This window comes from Panthera leo, chromosome C1 (assembly GCF_018350215.1).
Source record: "Panthera leo isolate Ple1 chromosome C1, P.leo_Ple1_pat1.1, whole genome shotgun sequence".
Classification (NCBI taxonomy): Eukaryota; Metazoa; Chordata; class Mammalia; order Carnivora; family Felidae; genus Panthera; species Panthera leo.
Window position 1 is genome coordinate 42,330,711 of NC_056686.1, and position 23,842 is coordinate 42,354,552.

Genomic DNA, 23,842 nt, shown 5'->3' on the forward strand with positions numbered 1-23,842 from the left:
TTCTTTTGATACAGACTCAGAGGTAGAATTGCTGGATCATATGGTAATTCTGTTTTTAATTTGTTGAGGAACTGTCACACTGTTTTCATAGCAGCTGTACAATTTTATATTCCCACAAACAATGCGTAAACATTCCAGTTTCTCCACATCTTGTCAACACTTATTATTTTCTGTTTTTGAACAGTAATGATCCTAGTGGGTATGAGGTGTATCTCTTTGAAGTTTTGATTTGCATTTCCCTACTGATGAGTGATTATTAAGCATGTTTCATGAGCTTATTGGCCATTTGTTTGTCTTCTTTGGAGAAAGGTCTGCTCAAGTCCTTTGCCCATTTTTGAGTGGGTTTACTTATTTTTCATTATTGAGTATAGAAGTTCTCAATATATTGTGAATCTTAATCCCTTACCAGAGATATGATTTGCTGATATTTTCTTTTTGTGAGTTGCCTTTTTACTATTGATATTATCTTCTGATGCACAAAACTCTAAAAAATTTTAGGTTTTATATATCACATATATATTTTTTCTTTTGTTGCCTGTCTTTGGTATCCTATGCAATAAGTCATTGCCAAATCCATTGTCATGAAGTTTTTGCCCTGTGTATCCTTTTAAGAGTTTTATAGTTTTAGGTCTTACATTTAGGTCTTTGATCCATTCTAATTTTTTTATATATAAAGTAAGAGCCTCCAACTTTAGTCTTTTGCATATGCATATCCAGTTTACTCAGCACAATTTCTTGAAAAGATTGTGCTTTCCTTGTTGAATGATCATGGCATCCTTGTAAAAGTCATTTGACCATATATACTAAGGATTATTTGGGGGCTTTCTATTCTATTCCATTGGTATATATGTCTGTTTTTATGCCTTTAATATCTTTTAGTAGTGTTTTGTAGTTTTCACCATATAAGTCACCTCCTGGGTTAATTCCTAAGTACTTTATTATATTATTGTAAATGGAATTATTTTCATAATTTCCTTTGCAGATTGTTCATTGTTATTATATAGAAATGTGGCTGATTTTTGCTTGTTGACTTTGTGTCCTGCAATTCTTTTTAGTTTCCTTTATTAGTGCTAATAGCTTTTTGTGTGTGTGTGTAATCTTTAAGGGGTTTCTGCATATAAGTTTATATTACCTGCAAACAAAGATAATTTTACTTTTTCCTTTGCAATTTGGATGTCATTTGTTTCATTTTCTTGCCTGATTACTCTAGCTAGGACTTCCAGTACTATGTTCAGTAGAAGTCATGAAAGTAGGTATCCTTGTCTGTTCTTGATTTTAGAATAAATGCTTCCAGTCTTCCACCATTGAATATGATGTTCACTGCAGGTTTTTTATACATGGCTTTTATTAAGTTGAGGTAATTTACTTTGAATTCCAGTTTATTGAGTGTTTTTGCCATGAAAGGGTGTTGTCAAGTGTTTTTTCTATGTTAATTGAAATAATTATGTTTTTTCCCTTCATTCTGTTAATGTGTGTTATACTAATCAATTTCCATATGTTAAGCCATCCTTGCATTCCAGGAATAAATCTCACTTGGCCATGGTATATAATCCATTTCATATACTGCTGTATGTAGTTTGCTTATATTTTGTTGAATTTTGAATCACTGTTCTTTAAGTGTATTTATCTTTAGTTTTCTTGTATCTTTTTCTGGTTTTGGTATCAGGGTAATGCTAGCCTCATAGAATGACTTAGGAAGGTTTTTCTTCAATTTTTAACCTTTGAGAAGGATAGGTATCACTTCTTAAATGTTTGGTAGAATTTATTAACAAAGCCATCAGATCTAGGACTTCTGTTTGTGAGGAGATCTTTTAATTACTGATCCTATGTCCTTACTAAGTTACAGGTCTCTTAAAATTTCCATTTCTTCAGGATTTAGTCTTGTTAAGTGTTGTGTTTCTTGAAACTTGTCTATTTCATCTAAGTTATTCAATTTGTTGGGGCATAACTGTTCATAGTATTCTTAAAATTTTTTTAAATTTCTTTGTGATTAGTAGGAATGTTCCCACATTCATTTCAGATTTTAGTATTTTGAGTTCTGTCTTTTTTTCTTAATCCATCTGGGAGTTAGTGGTTTGTTAATTTCATTTGTTCAAAGAACCAACTTTTGGTTTTACTAAATTATTCTATTTGTCTATTCTGTATTTCATTTATTTCTGCTATAATCATTATTATTTCCTTCATTCTGCTAGCTTTGGGTTTAATTTGTTCTTTTTCTTGTTCCTTAAGTTGTAAAGATAAGTTGTTGACTTGATTTTTTCTTGTTTTTATTTTTCTTCTCTCTTTTTAAGTTTATTTATTTTGAAAGAGAGGGAAAAGTAAAGAAGAGAGAAAGAGAGAGAGAGTAGGTGCAAGCAGAGGAGAGACAGAATTCCAAGCAGGCTCTGTACAATGCAAGACTTGATCTCACGAACTGCAAGGTCATGGCCTGAGCTGAAATCAAGAGTCAGACACTTAACTAAGTCACCCAGGTGCCTCTTCTTGTTTTCTTCTCTTTTTTCTTTTTTTTTTAAGTTTATGTATTTATTTTGAGAGAGAAAGAAAGTGAGCAGGGCAAGGGCAGAGAGAGAGGAGTCAAAGGATCCGAAGCAGGCTCTGTGCCGACAGCAGAGAGACCAGTGCAGGGCTCAAACTCATGAATTGTGTGATCATGACCTGAGCTGTAGTCTGACGCTTAACCGACTGAGCCATCCAGGCACCCCATCTTGTTTTCTTAATGTAAACATTTATAGCTATAAATTTCCCTCTTAACACTGCTTTCCCTGGGTCCTACCAGGTTTAGTATTCTGTGTTTTTGTTTTTATTTGCCTTTAAATATTTTCTAATTTCCCTGTGATTTCTGATTTGATCCATTGGTTATTTAAGAGGTGTTATCTAATTTCCATAAATTTGTAAATTTTCCGGTTTTACTTCTATTATTTATAACTTCATCTTGTTGTCAGAAAAGACACTTTGTATGATATCTGTTTTTAAAAATCTGTAGAGACCTAATTTCTGCTCTGACACATGGCCTATCCTGGAAAAGTCCCACGTGCACCTTAAAGGCTGTGGATGCTGGTATTGTTGGGTAGAGTGTTTTGCATATGTCTGTTAGATCTAATTGGTTTATTGTGTTAAGTCCTTTGTTTCCTTACTTCTGTCTGGTTCTATCCATTATGGAGTGGGTTATTGAAGTCTCCATTATTGTAGAAATGTCTGTTTCTCCCTTTAATTCTGTCAGTTTTTGTGTCATGTTTTTGGTTTGTTTTGTTTTTTGAGAGAGAGAGAGAGAGAGCGAGCATGAGCTGGCTAAGGGGAGGGGCAGAGGGAGAAGTAGAAAGAGAATCATAAACAGGTTCCATGCTCAGAGCAGAGCCTGATGCAGGGCTCAATCTCACCATGATCATGAGATCATGACCTAAGCTGAAATCAAGAGTTGGACGCTGAACTGACTGAGCCATCCAGGTGCCCCTATGTGTCATATGTTTTAATAGTCTGTCATTAGATACATCAGTGTGTATACTTATTATATCTTCTTGCTCTACTGTACCTTTTATTGATATATAATGTCTTGCTTTGTCTCTTGTAACCTCTTCTGATTTTAAAGTCTATTTTGTCTGACAATAGTATAGTCACCCCTGCTGTCTTTTGGTTATATTTTCATGGAATGTTTTTTTCCATCCTTTCATTTTCCATCTAGCTATGTCTTTGGATCTGAAGTGAGTCTCTTGTAGATAGTGTATAGTTGGATCATATGTTTAATTCATTCTTCCAATCTTTGTCTTTTGATTGTAGCATTTAATCCATCTACATTTAAAGTAATTAGTGATAAGGAGGGACTTATGTCATTTTGCTCTTTGGTTTCTATATGTTTTGCAGCTTTTTTTGTTCCTCATCTCCTGCATTACTATTTTCCTTTTGTTCAGCTGATTTTTTTATAATGAAATGTTTAAACTCCTTTCTCATTTCCTTTTGTGTATTTTCTGTAACAGTTTTCTTTGTGGTTATCGTGGAGATTACATTTAATATCCTAAAGTCACAATACTCCAATTTGAGTATCAGCTTCACTTCAGTGACCTAAAATACTGCTCATTTACATCTCCATTCTCAACCTTTTAATCAATGACATCCCCAAATTATATCATTATGCATTTTTTTGCCCCACAGTATAAAAATTGATAATTCAAGTTATAATAACACTAGCTTTTAGAGTAATATTTTTTTTTTTAGCAAATGTATTCGTTTCTTAAATCATGTAGAAAACAAAAAGTTACAAACCAGTTTTGTTGTTTTGTTTTGTTTTTTTTTTTTTTTGAGTAATCTCTACACCCAACATGGGGCTTGAACTCATGACCCTGAGATCAAGAGTCACATACTGTACCAACTTAGCCAGCCAGGTGCTCCTACAAACCAGTGTTAATATATCACTAGTTTTGTTTTGTTTTGTTTTTGTTTTTGTTTTAGTGTTTATTTATTTTTGAGACAGAGACAGAACATGAGTGGGGGAGGGACAGAGAAGGAGGGAGACACAGAATCAAAAACAGGCTCCAGATTCTGAGCTGTCAGCACAGAGCCTTATGTGGAGCTCGAACTCACGAACCAGAGAGATCATGACCTGAGATGACGTTGGACGCTTAACTGACTGAGCCACCCAGGTGCCCCAATATATCACTAGTTTTTTAAATGGCCCATGTATATACCTCTGTTGAGATCTTTATTACCTCAGATGGCTTATTACTGTCTGGTGTTACTTTATTTTACTCTGCAGGACTCCTTTGAGCATTTCTTACAGGACAGGTTTAGTGATAATGAATTTCTTCAACTTTTTTTATCTGGGAATGTCTTGATTTCTCCCTTACATTTGAAGGACAGTTTTGCTGGATATAGGATTCTTGGTTAACAGGTTTTTTTTTTTCTTTTAACAATTCAAACATATCTGTTTTCCCACTGTCTTCTGCCCTTTAAAGTTTCTGATGAGAAATCTGCAGATAATCTCATCAGGGATCCCTTATGTATGATGCTTTGCTTCTCTTGCTGCTTGCAAGATTTTCTTTGTCTTTAGCCTTCCAAAATTTGATTATAATGTGTCTTGGTGTGAGTATTCTTGAGTTCATCTTACTTTAGATTTCCTAGGATATTTATATTAATGTCTTTAATCAAATTTGGGAATTTTTCAGTCATATTTTCTTCAGATATTCTCTCAGCCCCTCTCTCTGTCTTCTTCTGGGATGCCCACAATGTGTAGTTTGGTCTGCTCCTTGGTATTTCATAGGTTCCTGAGGGTCTCTTCACATTTTTTTTTTCATCTTTTTGCTTTTTGTTCCTCTGACTCAGTCATTTCTGTTGTCCTGCTTTCGAATTGGTTGATTCTTCTGTCTGGTGAAATCTGCCTTTGAATCCCTCTAGTGAAGTTTTCGTTTCAGTTATTGTACTTTTCAGCTCAAGAATTTCTTTTCTTTTTCCTGTTTATTTATTTATTTATTTATTTAACGTTTATTTATTTTTGAGACAGAGACAGAGCATGAACGGGAGAGGAGCAGAGAGAGAGGGAGACACAGAATCGGAAGCAGGCTCCAGGCTCTGGGCCATCAGCCCAGAGCCCGACGCGGGGCTCGAACTCACGGACCGTGAGATCGTGACCTGAGCTGAAGTCGGACACTCAACCGACTGAGCCACCCAGGCGCCCCTTTCCTTTTTTTAAAAAAAAATTTTTAAATATTTGCTTATTTTTGAGAGAGAGAGAGAGTGTGAGCAGGTTAGGGACAGAGAGAGAGGGAAACACAGAATCCAAAGCAGGCTCCAAGCTCTGATCTGTCAGCAGAGAGCCTGACGCGGGGCTTGAACCCACAAGCCGTAAGATCATGACCTGAGCTGATGTTGGATGCTTAACTGACTGAGCCACCCATGTACCCCTTCTTTTTCTTTTTTATGATTTCTGTCTGTATTGATTTTTTTCTCTTTTGCTCATGCATCATTTCCTTGACTTTATGTATATCTTCCTTTAGTTCTTTGAACATCTGCAAGACAGTTGTCTAGAAGTCTTTCCTAGTAGATTTGCCATCTGTTTTTTTTTTTTTTACAGGGACAGTTTCTGTTGATTCCTTTTTCTTTCAAGTGAGCCATACTTCCTTAATTGTTTGTATGCCTTGTGATTTTTTTTCTTGTTAAAAACTGGACATTTGAAACTTATCATATGGTAGCTCTAGAAATTAGATTGTCTCCTTTCCCTAGGGTTGGCTGTTTTGTTACTGTGTTTGTTGTTGTTTTGTTTTGACCTGTGCCAGATATCAACCTGAAGTATAAACTTAAAGGTCTTTTTAGGTCTTCTCTGAATCTTTCTTGGGTCTGTGCAGTCACTTTGGAATTTTCTCTGTATATGCATTTGTTTTGAATGTTTTAGTCTTTAATGTCTGGCTTCCCAAATTAGAAAAAGAGTCAAAGGAAGACAAGGGGGATATAAAGGACACTGGCCCTTTAATTTCCCTGGAAGTCAGTTTGGTTGGAGGGAGAGGTGCAGCAATAGTGGCTTCTCACCTGCGTCCTATACGCTGTTCTCAGAAGCAGCATTCTGTGATCAGAACACATATCCCTGATAATTGGGAGTCATGATCCTTTTTCCTTTCTTGGCTCCCACAAGCCAAGTGCATGCTGCCCTGGATGTATTTCTGGGGGCTGATGGGTGGGGGTGGACAGCTGTTACTGTGCTAAGAGCTGAAATAGATGGAAACGAATCACAATTTCCTGTCTAAGGCTTCTCTGGGAAATTGCAAGCCTTTGATAAACTCCTGGGTTCTGACATAGTCATATCAGACACATAATTTCCCAATGTACTTGTTGACTATGTGGGGACACAGATCTATGATTAAATATGTTAAATGTTCACCATCTGTCCATTTGCTAGAGTTACCTCCGTCATCTCTTGGTTACTGTATGAAACTTACTCTCTAGCAGATTTTCCAGGAAGGAGATTTGTGTCCTATTCTCTGAGTTCTTATTATTCAGTATTTTATATTTTTATAACCTTGATATTTGAAGTATAGCTTGGCTGGATACAAACTCCTTTTTTACCCTTTTCTTTCCTGGTTTCTTGAAAATTCTCCACTGTTGACTTGCTTTGTATGTTGCTTTTTAAGTTCCATGACAGTCTAATTCTCTGTGTTATTTATTTGATCTTTTTATGTGGAAGCCCTGCAGATTGTTTTTTTCTTTATCTTTAAATTTAATCTTTGTACTCTGATATATCTCAGACGATCTCAGTTAGTTGTCCCTGGTACTGGGTGGATCCTTTCAATGTATTGATTTAAGTCTTTTTAAAAATTATTTCTGGAAAGTTTTTCTAGATAATAGTTTTAAATATTAGTTTGTTTTCCCCTAAGGACCTTCAAATATATACATCTTGGATCTTCTTTGTCTTTTTTCCATAACAACACTCAATCTTAGACCATTTGTACTTTTTTCTTTCTTTTTGTTTTAAGTTTATTTATTTATTTTGAGAGAGAGAGAGAGAGAGAGACAGAGCACATGAGCAGAGGGTGGACGAGGGGCAGAAGAGAGGGAGAGAAAGACTCCCAAGTAGGCTCTGTACCACCAGCAGAGTACAATGTGGTGCTTGAACCCATGCACCGTGAGAACATGACTTGAGCCGAAGTCAAGAGCTGGACCCTTAACCAACTGAGCCACCCAGGAACCCCTGTACTTCTTTCTTTTTAAAAAATTTTGTTTTCTTGCATTTCTTTCCATTACTAAATGTTTATTCAAATCCACCCTTCCTTGGGTGCCTTGTAACTTAGTTTTTATATTTGATATGATTTTGTCTTTTTCTTTCTGAGTTTAATCAACCATTGTCTCATCTTTTCATTGAGGGTATTTTTTCACATCCCCAAATGCTTACGGAGAATATTTAATTAGATTAGTGCTGTGTTAAAATTTTCTTCTGATTTGTTGTTGGTTTATAGGAAGAATTTTTCTCAGATGAAATGTGTAGATCTACTGCTTAGAAATTTCTTATAAATAGCTATATATGGAATTGGTTTGAATTTTTTATTTTTTGGTATTTAATGGACATAGTTCCTACTTCAGAAGCATTGTCCATTAGTGATGTCAATCAGTGATGTGAGGTTTCTTCAGTGATAATGATATTACTGGTCATGGTAGAGTGGAGAGGGGATTGTTTTCATTTTACAAGATTCTGAATTTTCCCCTTTATTTTCTTCTCCACTACCCAGGAATGCTGAAAATTGGGTCATACTTAGTTTTATTTGCATTCCTTATTAATTTTATGTTTTGGATCATGGTGGGGGGGAGTACCGTTATCCTCCAGACCCAAAGTCTATATGTAGATTTTTAAAAGTTATTATTTAGGTGGTAGCAAGAAAGAATTGTGTTAATATTTAATAAATAAAAAGTAATACTACAAAAAAAGTCCTTTTCCCTTCCATTTTAGTTATTTTATGTGGCCTTTTACCTTTCTCTTATTATCTAATTTATTCTATATGAGTACTTAGAAAACATATGCAGTCATGGTTATTGATTGTTTAAAAATTTATATGCCACCCATTATTCAGTTGAAGTCTTTTTTTTTTTTTTTTTTTTTTTTTTTAAGTCTTAACTGTAATATAGTTGTAGGGAGATGGCATTTCAGTTTAGCTCCATCACTGAATTGGTTTGTTAAAATTAGCACCATACTTCATCTCTCTGACCCCATCTGTAAAAATGGGAATGAGGAGACCGTTTACCTATTAGACTTAGAATTCAATAAGAGTAACTTTGTAAAGCACCTGGAACACTGAATTGAATACCTGTCATTGTTTCTAACACTCAAAACCCCTTAAAAACCTGAGTAGTGAAACCTATTGGTAATATTTTTGTTTTTCAGGTTGCTGGAGGAGCCAATATGAGCCAGATTTCAGAAGCATTGAGTCGATACAGGAATAGGTCATGTTTTATGAAGGAAGCCCTTTACAGGCTCTTCACAGAGACATTTTCAATGCAGGTAACCATGCCTGCGATTTTAAAGGTAACTATACCTCAGAAAGGTAGTTTTTGTTACCACTTTTTACTTAGTTCATTAAAGCTGTTCACAAAACACTGACTGCAATAATTTATATGCCTTATTCTATAGTGAGCCACAGTACCCTCACAGAGAAAGGAAAACAATGTTAGACTTAACTACTAGACCATTTCTCATTTTGAGCATCTGAATCAATTAGAATCATCCAGCATTTTGATTTTACCTGAGAAGGGTCTATAGGAGCACTGTACTATTTTGCCTACAATAAGAGATATAATTTATAAACACAAAGTCACTTTGCCCTAAGTGTTGTTTCTTATTCATTCATTCATTTGGTTACTCTTTGTTTTTTATTTAAAAAATGTTTTTTAAATGTTTACTTATTTTTGAGAGAGACAGAGACAGAGTGTGAGTGGGGGAGGGGCAGACACAGAGGGAGACACAGAATCCAAAGCAGGCTCCAAAGTCTGAGCTGTCAGCACAGAGCCCAACGCGGGGCTCAAACTCACGAACTGCGAGATCATGACTTGAGCCAAAGTCAGACACTTAACCGACTGAGCCACCCAGGCACCCCATTTGTTTACTCTTTAAAATCTAACCTCTGGTTTTCTAAAAGAAAACATCAGTATCTCCAACAAGAACAGAGCAAAATGTAATAGTTGAAGGTGGCCAAATCTACCATTTAAAGTATTTTGTGAATAAAGTAAAATTACCAGTATTGGTAGGTCCAGGCTTTGGTTTATAGAAGAATGAAATTTTTTTTAATTTTTATGTTTATTTATTTTTTAAAAAATTTTTTATTTTTTAATGTTTATTTATTTTTGAGACAGAGACAGACCATGAACGGGGGAGGGTCAGAGAGAGAGGGAGACACAGAATCGGAAGCAGGCTTCAGGCTCCAAGCCATTAGCCCAGAGCCCGACGCGGGGCTCGAACTCACGGACCGCGAGATCGTGACCTGAGCTGAAGTCGGACGCTCAACCGACTGAGCCACCCAGGCGCCCCATATGTTTATTATTTTTGAGAGAGAGAGGAAGACAGAGGATCTGAAGCGGGCTCTGTGCTAAGAGTGGAGAGCCCGATGTGGGGCTCAAACTCATGATCCGTGAGATCATGACCTGAGCCAAAGTTGGACGCTTAACTGACTGAGCTGCCCAGGCGCCCCTACAGAATGAATTTATTTTAAATGTTACTGGAAGTATTAAGTGGTTTGGGAAAGAAAACTGCAGTTATTTAGAGTGAAATGTAACATGGAAATGAAGAGTCTTAAAGTCACTGTCTTTATTATTTGTAATTCTTTGCATTTCCTTAAAAATATGGATATTTCTGCCTCATGCGAGATTAGATTTGTTCATAACCTAAAAGCAGCACTGTATAAAGAGAAGAAATTCTGGACTTTTCTCATTTGTAATGATACTGAATTTGGTGTTCTAAAAGTCCATTTCATATCAAAGATTCTATGATTTTTGATAACCATGGTTTTTCTTTTATTATTTCTGCATATTTAATTTGCAGATGATGGCAATCCAGTGAAATCCTAGGAGCAGTTTAGCAATATAGACAACAGTCATTTTTTTTCTCTAGTAGAATGTGTCCCAGGTCTGTGTCTGTCTCTAGGCTCCATTACTTCATGCAGCTGTCAGAGTGAGGGGCTCTGGTCTCTTAAAATCATGGTTCATGCAAGTATCAGCAGACTAGTTTCTGAGGTAGATAGGGATGATTATTATCCCTGTTGGATAGACAAAACAGATTGCTTTGTCCTTAAATGTTAGAGCAGGGGTGGTCTAAGGTTAGAATGGCACCTCCATTTTACATGAGTGTTGTAGGTCTTTCACAGTTTGTCTTCCAGTTACCTTTCTAATGTTATGCTTTACCATTTTTCAAATGCTTTCAAAATTCTGTTAAATTCAAATTTTCTCCTCCGCTAACGGATTCATCCCATCCTTTTGTTTATTTTGTGTATTTCCTTATCACCTTTCTCTTCCTTGGGAATCTCCTCTTCATTTCATCCCTACCTCCATCTTATTCTGTCCAAATCTTAGCTGCAACCCTGCTTAAATGTGCTCTCTGAATGAAGTCTTCTGATTCCATACCAGAAATGATTGCTCCCTCCACAGTGACCTTAGGCAGCACTTTATGTATACTTCTTTTATGATACTTTCTTTTTTCCAGTTTCATGTTTTGATAGCCCTCACAGTATCCTTTGTTTATATACCTTATTTTTCTCACAAGGCTTTATGTTAAGGAATTAGGGTGTAAGTGATTCATGTTTGTGTCCCCTGTAGTGCTTATCACAATGCTTTGTATGGAGTGAGGTTCGATAAAGGATTATGAAATTACTGAGGAAACAGAAGTCCAAAGAAGGGAAGTGACTTGCCTTTAGTCACAGAGCTAGTTAATGGCTGCATTTGGATTGGAAGGTATTGCTGGTGTCCTAAAATAATAAATGCTGAGGATAGGGAAAATCTGTTACTTTCTGGCCCAATGAACAGATATTTTTGCCAATTAACACAAAAACAAGACAGTTTAAAGAATGCTAATGTTGTCATATGCCACTAAAAACAAGTTCATCTTCAGCTTGTGGCTGTAGGAATGAGGAATCATCCATTGGATTTGCCAGTGCAGTTCACAGCCAGTGCTTGCGCCCTCAACTTAACACGCCAGGGCCTGGCCAGGGGGATGCCTGTTCGTCTGTTGTCAGAGGTCACCTGTCTGCTTTTCAAGGCTCTGAAAAATTTCCCCCATTACCAGCAGGTAATTTGAATTGAATACTTGACTGTGCTTCTTACTTCAGGGCAAATACATGAAAAAAATTATTAGTATTAGTTATTATTAGTTTTAGCATTATTTTCTTTTAATTTTTCATCCTACCTGAAAGAATGAGAGAGAGAATAAATAAGGAATTTATATTTGTTATAGAAAAAAATAGCAAATTTGGATAAGCAGTTGGGTTCAAATTTTTAAAATTTCTCAAAAACCAGTTACCCAGAAACCCATGTACTGTTAACACTTCAGTACATCGTTATAAGCTTAACATCATATGTGAAAGTTAACTTGAATTGAATCATCTAAATATAAAAGGTAAAACCCTAAAACTTGTAGACGAAAACATAGGAGAAAATATTTGTGACCTTGAAGTAGGCAGTTTTCTTAGGATACAAAAAGCACACATCATGAAAGAAAAATAATAAATTTAGAATTCATCAAAATTAAAGCTTCTCACACACATACACAAATTGAAAAGGGTGAGCTGTGGGCTGGGAAAAATGTTTATTTTGTATATATGAGAAAAGACTTTTATAGAAAATATAAAAAAAATCTCTTAGTAACACAAGATAAACCAGTTTTTTTAAAAGGCAAAAGATTTGAGCACTTTACCCAAGAATACATGCAGATGACAAATGAGTATGTGACAAGATGCTCAGTGTGTTTAGTTATTAAAACCACATTGAGATACCACTGCATACCTAGTACTACTACACACTAGATTGGTTGAAATTAAGTGTTGGCAGGGGTGTGAAGCAACTGAGATTCTCATATATTGATGTTAAGAATGTAAAATGATGCAATTACCAGTTTGACGTTGGCTTGCAAAGTTAGACATATACCTTCTACACTACCTAGTCATTCCACTACTAGAGAAATGAAATCATATATTCATACAAAGACTTCTACATGAATGTTCATAATATCTTTATTCGTAACATATCTCCTAAAACTGAAAACTTTTCAGTTGCTCAGCAACAGATGAATAGATAAATTGTGGTATGTTCATATAGAAAGATACTATTTGGCAATAAAAAGGAAAAAAGTGCTCATGTGCAATATGGATGAATCTCAAAAACATCATATACTGAGCAAAATAAGCCAGACACAGAAGAGTAGATACCATATGATTCCATTTATGTGAAACTTGAGAAAAGATTAGTCTCTTAGGACAGTGTAATTTTCTGGGGTTGAAGCCTGTGAGGTTAAGATTGACTGGAAGGTCATGCAGTGCAACTCTTTGGGGTGATGGAAATATTTTTTATTTTAACTATGGTGATGGTGGATGGTAGTGGTTACACAGCTGTATCAATTTGTCAAATCTAATTGAAGTATGTACTTAAAATGTAAAATTTTTAAAATACAATAAGGAAGGTGGTTTTTCCTCATTAAAAAAAAAATCTATTTCTACTTTCTGTTGAGAAGTTGGAAGCTCCTTCACAGTTTGGTGTTAATTCCTACATGGAAGGCATCAGTTGGAGTAAGAACTGCCCCTATAAGAGGCCATTAATTCTCATTTGCCGTAATTCCTACAACTGCTCTGCTCTGTCACATTCAGCCCACTTCACTTGTTTGTTACTGCCCAGTTCCTGTTGGCATTTCAGGCTTGCTGGCCCTGCCTCTTAAACTACTTCAGTCATACAGGCCTACTTATTATGGCCTTTCAAAGAAATGGTATGTTTTTCTATTCCTACAGCTTTCCCATGAAGCTTTCTCTTTCTTTCCTGTCTCTAATGGCCCAGTTTCATCCCTGCTGGTCTTAGGTAGCAGGTATAACTCTATCACATAGTTATGAGAGATCTGGTAAGGACATTTGTAGATGGCCCAGGCTTCAGGTAATTGATTTAGACTGACCCATAGTCAGGCCATTGGGGTTCAGGAGAAAAGACCCCACTTTGTCAAAAAAAAAAAAAAAAAAAAAAAGGTAGGGGGAGGATTGTTCTTTAGGCCAGAGGTAAATGTGACAGGGTAAGATTAAATGAACTTGGAAGTACATAGAGGCAGGTACACAGTGAGCTCTCAGTAAATGCCTAGAATCTTTATTTAGAATGGGGTATACCTTTGCTCAAAATTATTTTTCTTTATTTCCTTAAAGTTACAGAAGAATTGTCTTCTCTCCTTAACCAATTCCAGGATTCTTGTGGATGTTCCATTTGACAGGCAAGTATAAAACTTGGTCATCTGATTTTGGGGTGTTGACTAGTGTTACTCTGAACATTGTTGGCTTTGGTTATTAGCTTATTAGCAAGGGTTTGATTAAGGCTGGGCTAAGGTGTTTGAGGAGAATGTTCTGTTGAGCCTCTTCCACAGAGGTGATTAGAAGTACCCTACAGATGACCCTTGAAAAAATGCAGGGATTAGGGACACTCACACTACACCCCCGCCCGTCAAAACGCATGTATAATTTTGACTCAACCAGAACTTTACTAGTAGCTTGCTATTGACTGAAAAGCCTTAGTGATAATAGTTGATTAACATGTATTTTGTATGTTAAATATTATATATTATATTCTACATTAAAGTAAGCTAGAGAAAAGAAAATGTTATTAAGAAAATCATAAAGAAGGGGCACCTAGATGGCTCAATCAGTTAAGCATCTGACTCTTGATCTAGGCTCTGGTCCTGATCTCGCTGTGGATTGAGCTCCGCATTGGGCTCTGTGCTCTGACAGGCAGTCTGCTTGGGATTCTCTCCTCTCCCTCTGCCCCTCCCCCAGTCATGCTCTCCCCAAAAATAAATAAATATTTTTTTAAAAAGAAAAAATCATAAATAGAAAACAATACATTTATAGTACTGTACTGTATTTATTGATACCAAAAGTTTATATTATCTACTTCTAAGGTGAATCTTCTGTCAGTACCTATATCAATATCATCTACAAAACACTGTAGATGTTTTATGTATTACTAACGCTAGATATCAAAAATGAAAAGATAATGTGGGGTATCTGGCTGTCTTAGCAGAGTGTGTGACTTGATCTCAGGGTCATGGAATTCAAGCCCTACATTGGCGGTAGAGTTTACTTAGGTTTTTCTTTTCTTTTTTTTTTTTTAATGTTTTATTTATTTTTGAGAGAGAGACAGCATGAGCAGGGGAGGGGCAGAGAGAGAGGGAGACACAGAATCCGAAGCAGGCTCCAGGCTCCAAGCTGTCCTCACAGAGCCTGATGCAGGGCTTGAACTCAAGAACTGTGAGATCATGGCTGGAGCCAAAGTCAGCCACCCAACCAGCTGAGCCACCCAGGTGCCCCGAGTTTACTTAGGAAGGAAGGAAAGAAGGAAAGATAGTGTGAAAAATATTTATTTACAAGTGTATTCATGCATTGATAATGAAGAAGCAGCAATATGATTGCTTTATGGTAGTGTAGTATAATCAATGAATTGTTTCATGGTAGCCTAGCCTTACACTAATGAATGAATTGCTGTAAAATTTTCATGGCATAGAGTAAAGCAGTCATATTTATCATACAGTGTTGGAAACATTGTTACTTAAAAAAAAAAAAAAAAAAAACTACTGGGGTGCCTGGGTGGCTTAGTAGGTTGAGCATCTGACTTTGGCTCAGGTCATGGTCTCAGTTTGTGAGTTCGAGCCCTGCCTTGGGCTCTGTGCTGACAGCTCAGGGCCTGGAGGCTGCTTCTGATTCTGTGTCTCATTCTCTCTCTGCCCCTCCCCCACTTGTGCTCTGTCTCTCAAAAATAAATAAATGTAAAAAAAAAAAAAAAACAAATTAAAAAAAAACAACAACTACTTGCCTTTGATAATAGGCTGAAATGCAGTTTCTTCAGTTACGGCAGAGGCATATTATATGGTAATGTAATTCTTGGAAAGCAAAATTACAAAATGATAAAACTAACATGTTTTTAATCTTATATTAAATATCACTTACCTTATGCTCTATAAGGGTAGGCTGTCCACTTCCATGCAAGTCTTGCATGTGATGTTGTACATCATGAATACTTAGGCATTAATAAGGACACAGAAACCTCTCATACAATTCTTGCTATACAGTTATTAGATGTTCATATGAAGATACATACACAACAGAGAGGTTTATTAACTGTAGGCATGATGATTATTTACTGCTCATTAAGTGGAATTGGATCATCATAAAGGTCTTCATCCTCATTGTTTTCATGTTGACCAGGCTGAGGAGAAAGAGGAGGGGTTAATCTTGCTGTCTTGGGGGTGAAAGAGGTGGAAGACTTGGAAGGGGAGGCAGCCACACTTGGTATAACTTTACTACATCATAATTTCTGTCTGACTTCTTTGCTTTTTCATTTCTCTAGAGATATTTCTATACAGTACCAATTTTTCTTCCACCATTTGCTTTAGTTTCATTGCCCGTATTATAGAAGGGTCCATGTTATAAAATAAGTCAAAAGCAGTCTTGAATAATTGGGATCCTTCTGCCCGACTGTCTAATGTCAATCTATTATCTGGTACTGCTTCTCTTACATCTTCTTCCTTGCCGTCCAGCACTGGTTTGGAAGCGCTCATCTGTATCAAATTGACATCTGTTAATTCCTCTGGTGTCTGTTAACTCTTGAATTTCTCCAAGATCTGTATCTTGAAACTTCACCCCCCACCTTTTTTTGGCCATATCTACAGTGTCTTTCATGATTTCCTTGATTGGCTGTCATAAATCCTATAAAGTCATACACAGCAAATGGATACAGTTTTCTCCAGCAGAAATTTATTGTCTCAGGCTTGATGGCTTTTATGGCTTTTCCTGTAACAATAGTTGCACCTTCGATGGTGTAATACTTCCAGACTTTCATGATGTTCTATTGGGATTCTCTTCCAAAATGTTGACAGTCCTTCCATAGAGTACTGTGTGTAATGAGCCTTAAAGGTCCCTATCACCCCTGATCTAGAGGCTGAATTAGAGACCCTGTGTTTGGGGGCAGATAGACCACTTCAGTGCTTGAAATCATGGGGTTCTGGGGGCCAGGGGAATTATCCAATATGAAAAGAATTTAAAAAAATTTTTTTAGTGTTTGTTTATTTTTTGAGAGACAGAGTCAGTGCAAGCGGGGTAGGGGCAGAGAGAGAGGGAGACCCAGAATCTGAAACAGGCTCCAGGCTCTGAGCTGTCAGCACAGAGTCCTACGGGAGGCACGAACCCACAAACCACGAGATCATGACCTGAGCCAGACTGGACGCTCAACTGACTGAGCCACCCAGGCACCCCAATATGAAGAGAATTTTAAAGGCAGTCCTTTATTGGCAAGGTAATTCCTGACTTCAGGGACAAAGTATGGAACCAATCCATAAAAAGGATTCTTGTCTAGGCCTTCTTGTACAACCAAAAGACTAGCATCCTATGTTTATCTTTTCCCTTCAAGTCTTTGGAGTTAGCAGCTTTATGGTTAAAGGCAGTTCTTATCGTAAAACTGACTGCATTTGTACAAAACAGTAGAGTTAACCTATTCTTTCCTGCCTTAAGTCAAACCTCTTTCTAAAAAGCAAACTATCTTTGCTGGCATTAAATTTTGCAATTTTAGGGGCACCTGGACTGGCTCAGAAATACCTGAGGCTTTTTTTTTTTTTTTTTTTTTAAGTTTATTTATTTATTTTGAGAGAGAGAGCACACGTGTCAGCAGGGAAGGTGTAGTGAGAGAGCCAGTGCAGAGCCTGATGCGGGGCTCAAACTCGTAAACCATGAGATCACGACCTGAGCCGAAGTCAACAGTCGGATACTCAACAGACTGAGCCTCCCAAGAGCCTTGGAAGAACATATGACTTTTGATCTCAGGGTTGTGAGTTCGAGCCCACTGGTTGTAGAAATTACAAAAAATAAACTTAAATTTTTTTTTGCAGTTTTAGATCCTTTCCCTTCCTTTTCCTTTAACTTGTCATATGGTCACTTTTTCTCAAGTCGTATTAGAGTCTATAACTATGCTTTTCTTATGGCAATCCCTGCCCACATAAAAGCTGCATTTTCAATAAGATAAAAGGGTGTTTTGCAAAAAAGCATAAGGTTTCATGACAGCTGGCATAGCTGCAGCAACACCTTCATCAATTTCTCTTTTCTTTTCTTTCTTTTTTACTGTGGTCTTTATTCTGGATTCATTTATGAAATGATGGGCACCCCAGCTGCAGTCTTCAATCTATGGTAGATATCAGGCAGTTCAACTTTTTCTTGTAATGGCATGATTTTTCTTTGTTTCTAGGGAGCACTTCCAACATCATTAGTGGCATTTTTATATGGGTCTCATGGTGTTATTCAGGGTTTATAATATTTTACTAAACAGTGAAAAATATGTGAGTACTGCAAGAGATTGCTTTTTACTGCTGTATGCAGTTTACTGGATGGAAAACTGATCATGTCGAGTGATTAATGTTGCAGGGCATTTTAAGTGGATATACACACACACTTGAGCTCATTGTAATGTTAACAGGAGGTGGCTGTGAAATAATTACGGTAGTACAGTATGTAGTACAGATAACTGTATAGTTACTTAATACTGTATGTTTGTTTACATTTCTGTTGACTGGTGCTATGTATGGTCTATAAGTGTTTGTGTAAGTTTCAATAAATTTTAACCTTTTATGGTAGATGTGTATACATTTTATGGTAATAGTAAAAGAAACCAGTAACAAGTATCCATGTATGTTTTGTATAGTTATAAATCCCTAACTTTTTCTTATTTTTTTGATATTTCTGGGCTATGAGGTTTATTTGTGAGTTTTTTCAAATTGTTGCAAATCTGCAAAAAAATTTTCCATTGTGTCTATTGAAAAAAACTCTGTGTTTAAGTGGACCACAATAGTTCAAACCTATGTTGTTCCAGGGTCAACTGTGCTTGCAAATATTGTCTCTCAAAGTGATTCCAGTTCAGGGTAGTAAGTGTCAAGAACATGGGCTCCAGAGAGTCAAACATACTTGAAGTTTGACTCATTTGTAAAAGTTTCCTCATTTGTAAAATAGTGACTCTTATGAGGATTAGACATGATAATGTTTGTAAAGTACTTATCAGGGTGCCTAGCTTAAGAAGTAGAGCCTGTTTAGGGGTGCCTGGGTGATGACTCAGTAAGTTGAGTGCCTGACTCTTGATTTCGGCTCAGGTCATGATGCCAGGATTGTGTGTCTGAGCCCTGCATCAGGCTCTGTGCTGAGCTCAGAGCCTGCTTAAGATTCTCTCTATTCTCTCTCTCTCTCTCTCTCTCTCTCTCTCTCTCTCTCTCCCGTACCTCTGCTTCTCTCTCCAGCTTGCACTTTCCTTAAAAAAAAAAAAGTCTCTTCTAAGTATAGTCATTCTTTTTGTTACTATTTTATTGAAAATAATTGAGAAAATCATCATCCTGGACTCCAAAGGGACTCCTTTTGAGGCCTTTATAGTCTTCCAGATTCATGAGCTCAGAAACATTTATAATAGTTGCTGCTAACAGCAGAAAAATTCAGCACAGGCTGACATGAACAAAGCCTGTGGTATGTGGGTGTGGAGTGTTAGGCTAAGCCATTCTCAAACCTAACTGAAATGCGTACTTAAAATGGGAGTTGACTTTTAAAGTTAGGGTCTTCCTCATTAAAAGGGTCTTCCTCATTAAAAAGAAAAAATTGATTTCAGTCTTCTCTTGAAAGTTAGAAGATCTTTCTCATCTCAGTCTTCATTCCTACAATTGTAGTCAATAGGAGCTAACTACTATCTGCCTCTATAAAAGGGTATGAATTCTCTTTAGCTATGTGCTTTGTTTGCTATCCCATTTTAGCACTGTCTACAATTCATATTACAAATTACTACTTGTTGGGTGGGTTCTTCCCATTTTTCAGACCCATGAAAGTAGGAACTGAATGGTAAGTTTTTCCTAGGTCTGCTAATCTTACTTTGTTTAAAAAAAAAAATTTTTTTTTAACGTTTATTTATTTTGAAGGAGAGAGAGCATGAGCAGGGGAGGGACAGAGAGAGGGAGACACAATCTGAAGCAGGCTGCAGGCTCTGAGCTGTCAGCACAGAGCCCAGCGAAGGGCTCAAACTCATTAGCTGTGAGATCATGACCTGAGCCAAAGTCAGATGCGTAACCGACTGAGCCACCCAGGCGCCCCTGCCTGCTAAACTTACTTTGAATTCTGTGCATTTTGCTTACATTCTTATTTGCCTACTGTCCTCTTCCTCTTCTGACCTTCTCTTCTTTTTGCCAGATGCTCTTGATTTTCATGCCTGAGGGTTTAGAAATCCAAGATACAGGGTTTGTTGGGGAGGTTAAGTGATTTCTTCTCTCCTCATGTACTGTTTAAAACTTCATTGTGAGAAAAAAAACTGGTTTTTCAGGTTTGATGCTGCCAAGTTTGTTATGAGATGGCTTTGTAAGCATGAGAACCCCAAGATGCAAACAATGGCAGTGAGCATCACCTCTATTCTAGCCCTGCAGGTATGTGATTGCTAAAGTCCAGATTTCTCTCCTGAGTCTTGATGGTGCTCTGATAGATGTCCAATGTTTTACTTTCGGCTTTTTGTTTGCTTACAGCTCTCATCTGAGCAAACTGCACAGCTTAAGGAAGAGCTCTTCATGGCAGTTAAGGTAAGTTGATTGTCGCTTTTATAACCCTTTTTTTTCCAATAAAAAAACCTATGAACATAATTTTAAAAGTATAATCATTCTAAAAGGCTTATAAATGAAAACTCTAAAGACCTGCTCCCCAAAAGAAACTACTTTCTACTCTTAGAGCTATTTCTTTTGGTATTTACCTCCACATCTCGAAATAAAATGCTTTTAACTTGATTTATCAATTTTATATGTTTTTTAGTGATTCTGCTGCTATAGTAAATAAGAACGTAGCTCTCCCACATGTATCTTTAAAGAATTTTTTTACATGTATGTATGTATGTATGTATGTATGTATGTAATTTATTTTAGAGAGAGAGGGAGGGATGGAGGGAGGTATCCGCAGAGAGAGAGAGGGAGAGAGAGAATCCCAAGCCGACTCTGCATGGACAGATGCATGTATTCAACACAGGGCTCAATCCCACGAACTATGAGATCATGATCTGAGTCAAAATCAAGAGGTGGACACTTAACCAACTGAGCCACCCAGGTGCTCCTCTCCTACATGTATCTCTATAAATTATCTCCTTTCCCAATAAATTAATATCCTAATTTTTATTCAGTAATCAGTATTAACCTTACGATTATGCTAATACTGCTCACTAAAAAATGTACATCATTGTTTTATTTTGCACTTGTTTTGAGCAAGTAATACCATCCCCCTTCCCCCTCCAAACATTTGTTTCCTGTGAACTGTTTTCATAGCCTTGATAGGTTTCCTTTTTTTTTTGTTTGTTTTGTTTTGTTTTGTTAATGTTTATTTATTTTTGAGACAGAGAGAGACAGAGCATGAACGGGGGAGGGTCAGAGAGAGAGGGAGACACAGAATCTGAAACAGGCTCCAGGCTCTGAGCGGTCAGCACAGAGCCCGATGCAGGGCTCGAACTCACAGACCGCGAGATCATGACCTGAGCTGAAGTCGGACGCTTAACCGACTGAGCCACCCAGGCGCCCCGATAGGTTTCCTTTTTTTAAAAAATTAATTTATTTATTTTGAGAGAGAGAACCACTTGAGTGGAGGAGAGGCAGAGAGAGGGGGGACGAGGTCCGAGGTGGGCTCTTCGCTAACAGCGGAGAGTCTGATGTAGGGCTTGAATTCAGGAACCATGAGACAATGACCTGAGCCACCCAGGAGCCCCTGTTTTCCCTTTTGGGTTGCTGGCTTTCTTATGATTTATAAGACTTTGCTATATATTAAGGAATTGAGCCTTTTGACTCTGATGTGAGATGCATGTATTTTCCCTAGTTGGCTGTTTGATTATTTGTACTTTATTTATGACATGTTTTGCCATGCAGTAATTTAAAAATGTTTATAGGTTTAAATTTATCATTCTATTTCTCTGGCATTGATGGCACAGTTTGAAAGTATTTCTGTGCTCCACAGAGTGTATTTTAAAATTTTCTCATGATTTTTATCTGTGGTTTCCTTTCTTTTAACATGTAAATTCTTGATTTACTTAAAGCCTTTTTTTTTGGGGGGGGGGGGGTTATGTTGTAAGGGTCTGTGTTTCTTCTCAATGTCTGCCTCTGCACCTTTTGTTGAACAAATTATCTTTTCTCCACTGTTATACATTGCTACCTCTATCATATATTAAATTCCCTTCTCTATTTGCATCTGTTTCTGGACTTTGTGCTGTGTTAATTTGTATGTCTGTTTATATGCTGATACCACACTTTTTATTTACTAGTTTTATAAATTCCTTAATAGTTAAGATCTTGAGTTTCTTTTTTTTCTTATGTTTTATTTTTGTGGGTTTTTTTTATTGTTATTGTTGTTTTTGAGAGAGAGAGGGTGCAGAAGAGGGGTAGAGAGAAAGAGGGAGATACACAATTCGAAGCCGGCTCCAGGCTCTCAACTGTCAGCACAGAGCCTGTCACGGGGCTCAGTCCCGTGAACTGTTAGATCATGAGTTGAGGCAAAATCAAGAGTCAGACACTTAACTGACTGAATCACCCAGGCGTCCCTCTTTTTTTTTTTTTTTAATGTGAACACCAGAACTGGCTTTTCTTGTTTTAAACAAGCTTTGTTTTCTTTGGGATTATGTTAAATTTACAGATTTACTTAGAAGAATTGACCTCTCTTTGATACTGATTTTCCCTTCTGAGAATAGGAGATGTTACTCCCTTTATTTGGTCTTCTATGTCCCCCAGATGTATACGGGTGTTGTCTTAATGTTGATAATTCTGTATTTCTTAAATTTATTCCTAAAGTTTTTACCTTTTGCATTGCTGTCACAAGTAGAATCTTACGAGTATTTGATATGTAGTCAGTAGGTTTGGGGGATAAAAATCAAGAATGACTTTAGACATGTTAATTTCTGCAATGCTTGAGATGTCACAGAGGCAGTTTGATATGGGGCACAGCTCAGAGTATTGGGTAAGAATAATTTGAGTCCTCAGTTCTGATACGGGATATAATCACCTGGAGAGTGTGGAGTGCATATAGAGTAAATAGAAGGACTGAAATGAGTGTGTTAGAAAGAAGAACAAGCCGGGGAAGGAGAGTGGAGTTGTGTTGAAAATGAGAAAACCAAGAAAGAGTGATGTCTTAGAATCCAAGAGAATTATTTCCAGAAAAATTGAGCAGTCATGTCAGATGCTATTGAGTGGTTGAGTGAGATGGACGGAGAGGTGCCAGTTGGATTTGGCAGGATGGAAGTCATTAGTCATCTTGTTTACATTATTTTAGTGGAGTAGTGGGACAGAGCCTGTTTGGACTACAATGATGAGCAAATGGGAGGTGCAACACGGAAGCAACTTTTTGATATACTTTAATGAGAAAAAAAGAAAGGAAGATACTACATGGGGCCAGCAATTGGTTTTTTCCAAGATCTATTCTACGCCCTTGAAAACATTTCTGAAAAAAAAGGAGAAATTGATGGCAGTGGCAATAAAGAGGGAAGTAATTTGGTGCCAAATCTTTGTGTGTGTGCAGGAATTGTGTATAGAACAGGAGTAAAGATGTTCGCTTTAGACTAAAGCAGAAGGGAAAGCGGGGTGCGTTGATATATGTGTAGGTAGGCTGGTAGATTTTGTCAGGAGGAACAGCAGTAGTTTGTGAAAAACTAGATGAGGTGATCGAGTGAGAGGTGTAAAAAGATGGTGAGTAAAGTCGGAGGGGAGAGGGAATGATGAAAGAAGAGTGGTCTTGGGAGCAAATTCATTGAGAAATCCAGTAGAATTCCCAGATACAGTTGAATGCCCTCTTCAGAGTGTTCTGGCAGATATTGAAGATGAGACTCGAGCAGTCTTTTTCAGGATTCTAGGGCATAAAGTAGGGTGTTTGAGGCAGCAGTTTCGTCAAGATGATGTGATGGAGTTGCTGGGAATGGTTAACAGGAACAGACAGAGATACAGAATAGAGCGAGATAGAGAGCAGGTCCTGAAGTAACACGGAGGGAAGAGCAGCCCTGTAGTTCTCGGAGAAACAATTTTGGAAATGTTACCAAAAATTCAGGCTTTAGGTGAAAACAAGCCGTGTTCAGCCACTAGTCATAAGACCTTAGATAATTTATTTATCTTCTCTGTGCCTCAGATTCT

At 37.1% G+C, this 23,842-nt stretch overlaps 1 protein-coding gene across 5 annotated transcripts in view; it reads left to right on the plus strand.

Moving 5' to 3' along the window:
• The window catches only part of ZYG11A (zyg-11 family member A, cell cycle regulator), a 74,889-nt gene that overhangs the window by 35,957 nt on the left and 15,090 nt on the right, over positions 1-23,842 (plus strand). For 4 of the 5 annotated variants that reach the window (XM_042951328.1, XM_042951329.1, XM_042951330.1 and 1 more), the window contains 5 exons: positions 8,855-8,995; positions 11,567-11,743; positions 13,851-13,915; positions 20,029-20,128; positions 20,225-20,278. In XM_042951328.1, the coding sequence (XP_042807262.1) occupies positions 8,855-8,995; positions 11,567-11,743; positions 13,851-13,915; positions 20,029-20,128; positions 20,225-20,278 (537 nt within the window). The remainder of the gene's footprint in view (positions 1-8,854; positions 8,996-11,566; positions 11,744-13,850; positions 13,916-20,028; positions 20,129-20,224; positions 20,279-23,842) is intronic. The other variant, XM_042951331.1, reaches the window with a different exon arrangement.